The sequence below is a fragment of the Neodiprion virginianus genome, chromosome 7 (genome assembly GCF_021901495.1).
Source record: "Neodiprion virginianus isolate iyNeoVirg1 chromosome 7, iyNeoVirg1.1, whole genome shotgun sequence".
In the NCBI taxonomy this organism is placed as follows: Eukaryota; Metazoa; Arthropoda; class Insecta; order Hymenoptera; family Diprionidae; genus Neodiprion; species Neodiprion virginianus.
Window position 1 is genome coordinate 4,774,379 of NC_060883.1, and position 12,537 is coordinate 4,786,915.

At 38.2% G+C, this 12,537-nt stretch overlaps 1 protein-coding gene across 2 annotated transcripts; it reads right to left on the reverse strand.

The window, feature by feature from the left end:
• Nucleotides 1-260: 260 nt before the first annotated feature.
• On the reverse strand, nucleotides 261-11,981 carry LOC124309226 (nuclear hormone receptor HR96). Of its 2 annotated transcripts, none has more exons than XM_046772650.1 (5): nucleotides 11,452-11,979; nucleotides 5,942-7,305; nucleotides 4,944-5,160; nucleotides 4,132-4,551; nucleotides 261-2,452 (listed from the first exon to the last, which is right to left on the reverse strand). In XM_046772650.1, the coding sequence occupies exons 1-5, from the start codon at nucleotides 11,587-11,589 to the stop codon at nucleotides 2,255-2,257; spliced, it is 2,337 nt and encodes a 778-aa protein (XP_046628606.1). In that variant the 5' UTR covers nucleotides 11,590-11,979; the 3' UTR covers nucleotides 261-2,254. The 2 variants fall into 2 exon arrangements, with proteins under 2 accessions (XP_046628606.1, XP_046628607.1); XM_046772651.1 differs by having other exon boundaries at nucleotides 2,289-2,452; nucleotides 4,256-4,551; nucleotides 11,452-11,981.
• Between the last annotated feature and the right edge of the window lie 556 nt (nucleotides 11,982-12,537).

The window sequence follows — 12,537 nt, forward strand, 5'->3', positions numbered from 1 at the left end:
AGCTTTTAAAATTCGAAATTACAACCTCGCTCCCCGTCACCGTCAATCAGTTCCCAAATACTGCAACCTTTTACCTTTTAAACCGCTCAATTCCTCAGTGTCAGCACTCGGATATATGTAACACGAATATCAATTACACTCGAACATCGATTATAAACGCAGATGTGTACTTAAACGGTCAGAAGCTCAGAACGAATCTCTGCAAGCACGTGAAAACCGTCAGGAAATGATCTGGGATTGGAGGAAAATAACCGAGTGAATTCATGAAACTCCTTTGTAATTGAAAAATATAATTTTATGAGTTTATCACAATCTTTGTGTACGCTATTAATACGCTTACACTTTAACTCTCTATCGAGTCGCGGAAAGTTGACGCAATTTTTCGCAAGTCTCTGGTATCCACGCGAAAGCCAATGTTTACCAAAATTTTTTACACACATATTTTTTTTCTTTTTTTTTCTTTTTTCTCAAGCATGTAATACCAGACACAAGCCAAAGCTGCATTCCATATATAATCTATACATATTTTCACGTATTTATACGTTTGATATAAAATATTAACATTTTTTTAAAACTTTTTTAACAACGCGCACGTTTCTGCGTTGGCCCCCAACATATTATTATTATTATTATTATTATTGTTGTTGTTGTTGTTATTGTTATTTTGTAATATTTGCAACGATTTTGAAAATCGTTCTAGTTCACTTGTCAAACGACATTATTATAACATTATACAACAATCAAATACACGCATATTTTATACGGTCGAAAGAAATACAAGAAAATTATTTATTTCAATACTTTCATTAAGCATTGATTTCGATAAGTTGAAATTGTTTGAATTGAATTGGTTTTTTTTTTTTTTTTTTTTCTTTTAACGTAGAATAATTTCTAATCTAATCTTCTTGTTTTATTCCAATCGACGTGAATCATTCTCACCCGGAGAATTATGGAAACTTTACTTAAATATTGTACAAGTTTCGAATTAAAATTAAATATATTTTTTTTTTTTTTGTTTGGATGTTTGAACTGGCATTTCAACGAATTACGTGAATCACGAATTCTTCTACACTTATTTCTACATATTTCTTATCCGTTAATTATTTTCGTCTCTTTTTTTGTCATCTCTTTGTCGCGTTGATTAAAAATATCCCTGCAACATGAATACAGGTTTGTATGTACAAGGTTGAATACTTTTATCATTATACTTACATATATACTACAATATTTTTTGAATTTAATTTAAAAAAATATTACACTCGGTTAAAGCTATTTAGCAACGCGCGTTACTATATTTTCTATATTTACCTTTAGAGTATCATGCAAAGTCACGAGTTTTTAACGCAGAATATACCCTATATAGCTGATACAAATTATCACAAACCTAATAGTTTTATAATTTAACCGTGGTAACTAGTACGTAACAATAATAATAATCACAACTAAAATAACTGATAACATGTTGTCGTAAACTAAATTATCTACAAAATTTATTGTGTACACAATAATTGTTATTATTGACGTATTAGATTCGATACACGTTTTTATACCCAAATTTCGTTACTACCTAAATAATTACACACACGTGATTATATCGGATCGAAAACTATTTCGTTTCGAAGAAAAATATCGGATAGGAAATAATTCTGTAAGCAGAATAATTTCAGTTGAAATTCATCTTGAGCAGAGTTCAATTCCATCGATGGATTGATAAAACTTTAATAACGTCAGTTTATTCTTACGCTTACGAATTTGTACACAAAACAACGCGACGATCAAAATCTTTGTTAAATTATACGTTCTTGGATTCTTGGAAAATTGAATGAAATATTTATAAACGAAACGAGCGATTAGAAAACCGCGTAAATCGTCCTAAACGAGTGCAACTTTAATTTTTTTTGTCAACGTGCATTCTGTTACAATTACGAGTTGCGAGAATTGTCTCGATTGCTTTGTCAAACGCGCGTGTAGCTTACAATTAGGTGTTGAAGCAACCGGAAGTGTCAGCTCTTCAAAGCTGCTTAGAAGTTAAATTGCTCTACAAGATTGTCGAATCTAACGGTCATTGACGTGAGCTGAGAGTGGAAAGAAATTACCATTATTATTATTATTATTACAGAGGCGAATCCCGCGGCTGTAAAACTTTTCTCGAAACGGAGACGCGAGAAACGTAAACAAAGTCCGAGGGCTCGTTGCTTCCGACTTGTTGTTCACTCGGCGCAAACACGTCGGGACCTGTTGCTAGGAGCGTTCATCAGTGCTTCAAGTCGAATATTTCGATCAGTAGCGGTTCGACGCTCGACGGATTTACGTTCAAGTAAACACCGACGACCTCGTCGTTTAGTCTGTGGAGTTCCGAAATTTTTTGTATCAGCTGCAAGAAGGTGGATTTCGCCTCGCAGCCGGGATAAACACTCTCCAAGTATCGCCTCAGCAGGTAGTAGTAAGAGTTCTTGAAACAGAAAAAAACGAATCGAAGTTTTTAAAACGAAGATATCGATGGTCGAATAGCTTGTGATTGACGTTAAGGATGCACCGGCTATGCGTTGTCGACCAAAAATAAGTATCGTCGACGATGTTGAATACTTTGTGATCGGATGAAAATCGGAAAAAATCAACCGCAATGAAGATGATGAGAAAATTATATATGAATAATAACAATGCCCAAAAGTCATCGATAAATTGTTCAAACGAAACATTGCTTGACGAGTTTTTAGGGTTTGTGTTTTTTTTTTTATGTGAGATAAATGCGTTGATTTTTCTGAATCCACATGAATTTTTTAAAGAATTTTACTCATCATTTTGCAATTTGAGTTTTCGAAAATCTGTGAAGGCTGTATCTACGAAACTATTCGTTCAATATTCTGGAAACTTCTTAATCGTAATGCGCAACATTTTATACGAAAACGTATTCAAAATTCACGATTTTTCCTCCATTTTTCAAAATTTCAAATTTTCGAAAACGGAATTTTCAACGTAATGAAAACATTCTTTTAAAATTCATGGGTATTCAGACAAATCAACGAATTCATTTCACATAACAGAATAAAAAAAACACAAACCCTAAAAACTCGTCAAGCAATGTTTTGTTTAACCATTTTATTGATGACTTTTGGGTATTATTATTGTTCAAGTTTAATTTTCTTATCGTTTTTATTCTAGTTTATTTTTTTCCAATTCTTATCTTATCGTAAAGTATTCAATATCGTCGACGAGACTCACTTTTGGTTGAGAATGTTTAGCCAGTACATCCTCAAAAGACCCGGCAGAATCCTTATGGAAATTGGCTCCAAGTCGAATTGCCTGGACCTTCTGTATGTCATGGTACGTATCCTCCGATGAAAAGTTCTCGTGGACACAAGTCCCAAAAATCAGTAGTTTCCGGGATACAGGCTTCGGAAGGGGGGTGGATGGATTTTTTGATATCTCTGGATTGCGCGATTTTTACGAATTACGAAGCTTCAAGGGGGACTTGAAATCAAATCTGTCATTCAAAAACTGCACAGCCGATTCGCAGAGACTCCGCACAGGCGTGAAAAACGGGACAACTCGATTATTGCATTAGTCGAAGAGTCTCGTTCTTCACGCGAAATCTGACGTCCCAGCTCCTTCCGGTAAACCAGCGAGTTCGCGGATGGAATCAATCACAGCTTCCTGCCTGTCCTGGAGAATCAACCGTAAAGTTTTTCGAGCGATTTGCTTGATTTCAAGTCCCCTTGAAGTTTCATCGTTCGTGAAAATCAGGAAATCCATAGATGTCAAAAAATCTGTACACCTTTCTTCGGAAGCTCGTATATCGGAAACTACTGATTTTCGGGACTTGCGTCCATGAGAGCTTATCATCGGGAGTATACGTTCTGTAACGTACTGAAAATCCAGTCAATCCTACCAGGATGCAATTTCCATAAAAAATCTGCGTTGTCTTTTAGTCGACGAAAATAGACACGGTATTTTTTGTCTTCTTCAAGGTCCGCAGTATAACTTTTTGGAAAGGCAAGTGAAACAGTGTCGGTTCAGCAGTGCGCGGTGTGAATGAAAAACGGTGCAATGGAAAGATTTTGGAACTTTCGCTGCCAATCGTCACCAACGTCACTTCTTGTAAGTACATTAACATCAATGACAGTGAAATACCTGTTCCAGTTTTATCACGTCGCTATGAATGACGCGCGGTCTGTCGGGTGTGAACAGAGCTATGGCACTCAGTATGAGAATGATGTTTTCGTCCCTCCATTTCGGGTCGAAAGTCCTGACGAACCTCGAGTGTTCCGCGTACAAATTCCCCTTGGCCTCCTTCAGGACGTCCACTTTTATCTTCGACATCCTTTCCTGGCTGTGGGGTATCTTCCACATGTCTTTGTCCGGGTCGTAATTTATCGCCGAACGTAGGATCATCATCTCGGTACAACCGCCCTTCAAAAGAGCGAGCTGATCCTCCTGGCACATGTTTTTGAACGCGTTTATCTTCTTCGACATTTTGATCAACCTTCGGATCGCTATTGCCGTCAGGTTTATCACGTCCAGTAGCATCGGGTCGGACTGTCCGGCATTTCCCTGATGAAAATAGAACATATCGTTGGTGTAATGGTACTTGAAGTGGTTAGCGTCAACGATATTCTTTTCTTAAAATTTACCCGGACTAAAAATCCACCCTGCGCAAAATCCTTCATTGAAAATATCTAGTCGTCGGTCAAATAGTGTAACAAACGAAATTTTTCTCAGTGTGGAAGATTTTGACGACTAGGTCTGTGTTCCATGTTCAATGATACTTGACGGAAGAAGGATTCTTCGCTCATAAATTACGAGTTGACACGACGCGCATCTGATTCCGATTCACCATCGACTTTCCGGTCTTGTATCCGGTGACGATGCGCGATACGTATGAATTTATCGAGGTTTACCAGCGTCGGATGATTGTATGTATGTACATTGTTATTCGTACATACCTTGAATCTGCAGTCCTCGCCAACCAAATTAGTGATGTCATCGTCCAACGGTGCCAAAAGAGCTTTATTAGCGACAATTAATTCGTTCAATTTCGCCCGCTCGGCGTCGTTCAATTCTCTGCTGTTACGATTTCCACCGAGTGTCGAACATGCCGAGAATTCCAACTTTATAGCCTCGCAGAGTATCGATTCTATGGAATTGACCGTGATTGGGATCCTGGAAAACAGACTTTTTATAATCCCGATTCACGCACCCGTCATCTTCGATTGTCACTAATTTTCATTTAGATCGCGCCGAAGGGTTAATTACTCATCGATTTGATGTACGCATCGATTTCATGATTACAAAGATTTCAAAAGATTTCAGGGGTTTCAAAAGATTTCAAAAGACTTCGGTCGAATTCAAAGGATTTCACAAGATTACAAGAGGCTTCATGTAATGTCAAATAGATTTCAGACGATTTTAAATGATTACAAGAGACTTCTTGGGTTTCAAAGGATTTTTTCAAAAGAAAACTTCAGAGACTTCAAAAGATTTCAAGAGATTTCACATGATTTTATAAGACTAGAAAGTATTTCAGGGATTTCAAAAGATTTGAAAAAATTACAAAAGATTTCAAACGTTCACGAGAGACTTCGTGTGATTTCAAAAGATTTTTAAAAAATTTCAGATGATTTCAGAAGTCTTCGAAAAGTTTGCAGGGATTTCAAATGATTAGAAAAGACTGCGTAAGATTTCAAAAATTCCACAGATTTCAAGTGATTTGAAAAGATTTCTAGAAAAGTGTACACCAGATTTTACGAGTGATTAACCCCAAGGATCACCCCTTAGTTACTCGAAACAAGCGGTACGAAAACTTGATATTTCCAAGGTTCGAACCTTACGGTACCAACCAATTTTGATCGTTCGAAACGGTTCTGGATTCATAACGATAGTTTCGAGGTGAAAATCTATGGGGTATCAGAAGGACGTCGTTGAAATAACTGTAAATCCTCACCGTTGAACATCCTGAAGAATATCCCTAGCGACGTCCTCAGCTTTGGACCAATCCCCGCTGGCACTCGGTTCGCCATTGGCGTTTTTACACTCGGCCGAATTCCGGTTGGTGATAAGATTTGTCAGAATGGGATTCTCTACCTCTTTCTGTTCCGCGTCAAGCATGTGCCTTATCATGTTGTCGGTTATGCCGTTGTTCGCCAAGTTCTCACCGAAGTCCGTACGCGGCTTAACGTTGCTCTGCGACCCGGCCGTTATCTCGTCCGTGGAACCGACGTCGCTCTCCTCGAGGAACTTGGATATCTGAGGATCCGAAACGAGCCTTGACACGGTGTCGGTGTCGGTGATGATCTTGGATATGAATCCCTGATCCTGAAATATCTTAGCCGCGAATTCGGGATTGCTGAGTATCCTCGCGATCAACCGGGGCTCCTGCATCACCTTGGAAACCAAATCGGACTCCTTGGGACAAGTTTCCTTCGGTTTCCGGCATGCAGTTTCCGGAATCTCCGTAATCTTGGCCCCCGAACCGTGCATACCGGAGTCCGGATCGATCGTCGACGATTTTTGACCGAAGGTATTCGAACTATGGAGTTGTCCAAACCGACTTCCGTCAAATCTACTCATCTCGCCGTACTTGGAGGAACCCGAAGGTGTCGCGCAGCGGACTTCCAAGCTTGCGAGGTTCGACTTGTACCTCGAAACCTCTGGCTCCATATTTCCCTGCAAGCTCATCACCGACTCGTCGAGCTTAAGGAACTTCTGAGAAGACGTCTCGAAGCCGGCCGAGCTTTCGTAAGACTCAACCGACGGTGGTGGCGTGTTTCCAACGTACTTTCCACGCCCTTGGATCACCCTTTCAAAGGTACCCTGACCTTGTTCGAACCTCGGTGGATTCTGCTCGTACCTTACGGTGCCCTGGTCCCTCAACATGTCCAAGGTCTTCGAACCCGTGACGTTTCCTCCTTCCGGTGGACTCGAAGGACTCGGAACACTTGCCGCTGTCACCGGGCTCATACTGTCCGTCACTTGCTGTCTGTTTCCGTCAAGGTCCGTGTACTTCCGGTCCGACTCCCAGATGTAAGTTTCCGGTGGCCCGAAGGGCAACGAGGAAGACTCTTGATCGAAACTGTTCTCTTCAACGTTCTCCCTCTTCAGCTTCGGCGTCTTTGTCGTCTCGTGCTGAGGCCGCTTCTTCGCCCGGTTTTGCTCTATCTTCTGCCGTTTCAACACCTTCGCTTCCTCCGTCATTATGTACTCCTTTCGCATACCGATCGTGAAGCACTTGTCCAAACGGCACTTCTGGCAGAAACGACGCGTCACCACCGTTATTGTACAATTTTCCGTGAAAGGGCACCGGAAGTCCTGAAAACAGTTTTAAACATTGAGGTACTATTAATTACACAATAATGTCCGCAACGATATCTTCCTTGAAAAAAAAAAAAAAAAATTACACAAGTTATGAATTTTATTAACAATTTTCCTTATTTATCGGGCTCCCATTACCCGACGATTAAGCTCCCTTATGGAATTATACAGTTACAAAGTTTACCGCGAGCTAATTGCAAAAAAAATCTGTAGCTTATTTGTCCACCTGTGTACTTTCAAAAAAAAAAAAAGAAAAAAAGAAAAAATCCCTCACAGCCGAGGCTCCTTAATATTCTTCTGAATAATGGCGTCAGATGTTTGACCAGTTATTTGTATAATAATAACCCTGGCAACAGAATCCTTCTGAAGTTACTTTGTTTGGAAGGGCAGGTGTGTTGAGTCAATTACCTCTAAAATGGGTGTAGAACGGTTTTTGCGAAGTCTTTATGCATCCCTATTCAAGTTCCAAAACAGTTCCTGTGTCGCAACGCAATTAAGATATGACCAAAACTCGAAGCTAACCTTTTCAAGAGGCTGAAGTTAGTAACGTTAACGCAACGAAACGTCAGGGGAAATAATCGTTATTGCACAATTTTAGAACGACTTTGATGGCGTTGGTTTTTCAAAATTATTAAGTGTATGTTTCGTTTATCATGGTTCAATAAATTTCGGACATTCCTAAGGGTCCAAAGTAACGATACCAACTTCACACTCATACCTTTTCGTAGCGTTACACTATTCGTTTTATATAATGAAAAAGACAGTTAACCGATCGATGATGGGATACTGAATTTTCTAACAAAGAGTGTCCGCCTATCAATGTAAGAATTGCACTGGGTGAAATTCACTCCAATGAACGTGATATTTTACTCGAGAAACGAGTTCTAAAAACCTGAACTAAAAAAATATCTGGGTATCGTTTAAGGATCGCATAAAAAACTCCATCAGTTTTCCTAACCAAAATCGACAATATTAAAACAGTTTTTTTTAACGATACCTGTTCTACACAATTTTTCTAGTTACTGTAACAAATGAAATTTTTTGCTCCGCATTAAGAATGGAGCCGAGAGACCCATTTTCACGACCAAGGGACTCTACGAGGAGTTTCATAATTTTTTTGGGTGAAATTCACCCAGAGTTACGCGTTAGGATTAAAGTTGTCTAAAATACTAATAAAAAAAAAACTAGTGAAACGACGTGTAAACAAATGCAGGGGTGCAGGAAATAGCCTTATCAAGGCACCTGGGGTCAAGTTCTCAGCTGATAACCGCGTATATATATATATATATATATATATATATATATATATGCGCGTCTTATCGTATCACGATTGTATTATTTACTTTAGTCGCTCACTTGTTCGCTACTTGACAAATACTCACAACATCATTGTTCATTCTAATCTGAGTTTGTACTGACGATATAAGGTCAGATGTAGTTGGTATTTTTTTTTTTTTATCAAATTTAACGTGCAAGGATTCCAAAATTAAGCATCAAGTATTGAAATTTTTTAGAGTGTTTGAATTAGTATCAGGCTGAAGTTTGTGACGTTATTATAACGATGAATTTTTGGGAAAAGGAAGTCGTTATTTTTTGCAAATTTAGGATTACTTGAAATTTAGTAAACTGTTAATACGGCGCATCTCAAACTAACTTCTTCCTTTTTCTTTCAACGTTTCGATACGTTAACGTTTAATAACTTCAGCCTTGTGAATTATTTACGTTTTTCCGTCAGTAAAGAACAATTACACAAATAATGTAACTTTTTGTTCGGTCGTCTTGGTCTGTTTGAATATATTTAGAAAGTTAAAACCGTTCATCGTTTTTTCGAAAATTCGAGAATTTGCACGATTTTCGATTATCAAAAAATTGCCCGTTGACTTTTTCTTTAAACTATTCAGTATATTTATAAAATTTGACGTTTGTCGCAGATTCATTTGTTTCTTATATCTCGTTGAGGATTATTATTGTTTCGATTATGACTTTCGGTGACGTATGTAAAAATATATATGAAAGAGTACGAACGATCATTTTGAACGTCCCTTTGATATAATTTTTTGCATTCGCATTTCTTAGTATTTCAATAGACGATAAAATCCCAAAAAGTTGTAGTATCTTGTAAAAAAAAAAAAAACTTGCTTTAATTTAACCTTGCGGCGAAGAAAAAAAATCGTCTAAAGAAAATAATTCGAATAAGATGAAAAGAAATTTTTTACCAATGATCTCTTATTTTACAACAGATAAGAAGAAGATTGATGAAGCTAATCAAGTTTTCGGTTATATCACGGCTACAAATTGTAATTCTCGTCGAAACATTGTATGTTCTTAATTATTTTATGCGTGGACTAAGATGCTTCGTTCAGTTATCTCAAAGCTCGTTAACAGGCTTCTTGATGATTGTTAACTTGAATAATAAACAAAAAATATAGCGAGCAACCGATTGCTCACATTGATATTAATTAATTACTCCGATACGTTGCATACGATTGGAACAGTTACGCTTTCAGTTACATTATTACATACATTATACATTTTTACGTTGCGTAAATATGATCGAGTGAATTGTGCAAATGGTGAATTAATGGATGAAATTCATTTTTCAAAGTTGAATCGTTCCTAACGTCGGTTGAACGTGGACCAAAATTACTTTAAAGAAAGAAAGAGGAAAAAAAAAAACAAAATAACAACTTCAAGTTATTCTCTACCAAGTCAACGTCATTGACAAAATGCGTAACTAATATTTAACATAAATTATTGCTACAAAATGATTTTTCATCTCTGCATGCAATTTATGTGAACGAAAAAACATCTTTTTTTTTTTTTTTTGTTTCGCACCTATAGATCGTAAAATCTATGCATTTTATTATCGCTCTGCGTGATAAAATTTTCAAACTGTAAAAAATTTAAATATAGAAAATCTGAACGATATTAGCATTGAATAAAAATTGTTCCGAACGAGGATGAAACAATATGCAGGGCGATTTAAGTGACACATGAAATTTCTTTGAAGTTAATTGATTCTCAGCGTACGTGCGAAATTTACTGGAATTTAATTCGCGGCCTGTCATTCGTATAATATGCGTGAATTTTCCTCGACTAAAACAGGAAGCGGAAAACTTTGCTACGATTATACCGATTACAAACAAAGTAACGCTGTTGCTGATGACGTGACGTTTTGTAATAAGCGTGTAATAGTTTCGGGGGGGGGATGATGTGTACAAGTGACGTCGGGAAGAATTCGAAAATCGGAAATCCCTATCGTAACGTCATCGACGAAGCGTCGTTTTTTTTTTTTTCTTTCTCTTCTTTTACCGGCCTTTGGCGATCGGTTATCACATTGAAGTTAGTAACGTTATCGCACAACGATTATGTGTCAAGGAAAAACGGTTGTCTCATGATTTTTGAATTGTCTGAAATCTCGAAAATTCAGTAACAGTTTGTTGCAATTGATAAAACAAAACACGACCCGTATTTAGAAATTTTGGTTCCTCGAAAAACGTTGTAAAATTTATGAAATGGTGATTTTTTTTTCCGCCAGTATTTAGTTACGATAACGTTGCTAACTTCAAGCTAGTAATTGGTCAACAATCTCGATATTAGTCCATCTGTACAGGTGTGACACGCGTCACGTATGTATTAATGTAACAAAAACTTGTGGCACAATTATTCCGCGGGAAGAAAAAAAAAATGTGAACCCTGGTGAAAATTTCCACTTCCACGTATTATTTCTTTACAACATTGTAAATATACGCATAGTTTTTCGTAAATAATTGTTTATTATTGTTAATAATTGTAGCAGCTTGTGGATTTTTTATCCATCTAAGATATACAAGTCCTTACGAGATATTAGGCATTTTCAAAGTTTCGTACGAAAACAAATTTTCTCTACAAAATTATACGAAATGCTCAAATTTCCCTAGAAATTCGTTGAAAAGCTGAGAAATTATAATCGTGTTCAATGTAGCATGTAAAGAACCGAAATTCGTACACTGAGTGAAATTTTTAGTTCGGATTACCGGTCAGTCCTTAACTATTTTCATTTTTTACCAAAATCGAAAAATATAACATTACCTGTTTTACTCAATTTTTCCAGTTACCGTAACAATTGAACAATTGAAATAAAAGAAACGAACGGTGAATCACCTTGTTCTTAAGAGCGTTTCTGCGAAAGAAGGCTTTGCAGCTTTCGCAGGAAACGGCGTTGAAATTATAGCCGAGTGCTCTGTCCCCGCAAACGCCGCAAGTTTTGTTAGCCTCTCTCCCGTTGGCTTCATCTTCCATCTCTCGGGTTCTTGATCCTCAATTGCGATCAATTGTCCCTTCGGAACGCGGCGCGATTTCCTTCCGCTAACAATTTTTATATATTCCCGCTTCCGCGGTGGCTGGGAACACGGTGAGTCACGTTAACGACACCCATAATCGAGGGGCCTCCAACACCGTTTGGGAAAGCAGCACTTCTGCACCTCGGAAACGTTCACCGAAGCACTTTAAACCGCCGAGTCCAAGGCTCTGGGTACGGGCTGAACCAGGTCCGGCAAAATCTTTACTGTCAGCGAGAATAATGCGGTCAATTGCCACGGCACTTATCAAATCTTTATACGACACTCGAAACACGGAGTGGTTGGATCCACTCCTCGTCTCTACTATTATCACCGCGACGAATAGCGATAGTGAATTCACCTCGTCGTATTGGCCAGCCTGTGGCCAACGGCTCACGCTTCATCCACGCGCAAAGGTTGTCTGATTTTATAAATATGACAGGCTTCTGGCTACGGTGCTCCGATGGTAATACCGACTTGGAAGTGGTGGTCTTAGGATCGGGGAGTTGCCGTGGTTACCGGCCCTCGTTGAACAGACCCCCGGTATTTGTCAATGTGAGAATCGAACTTGAAATGCAAGACTGGTGCTTCGTATCATTCTTTAAGGGGATGCTCCGGTCCGTCGTTACCGACCGAGTGAAATTTCACTTCTTTCGCGTTGTGCTAGATTGATATTAATAAATATATTCATGTATTTGTTGGCGATTCAATTACAGGAATGATGAATTTTCTGATCGAACGCCCGGAATTAGTCGGTGTGACGGTTGAATTTGAAATGCAAGTCCAGTTACAGATTAATGCTTCGTAACATTCTTTAAGGGGATGCTCCAGTCCGTCGTTACCGACCGAGTGAAATTTCACTTGTTTCGCGTTGTGCTAGAATAATATTAATAAATATATTCATGTAATT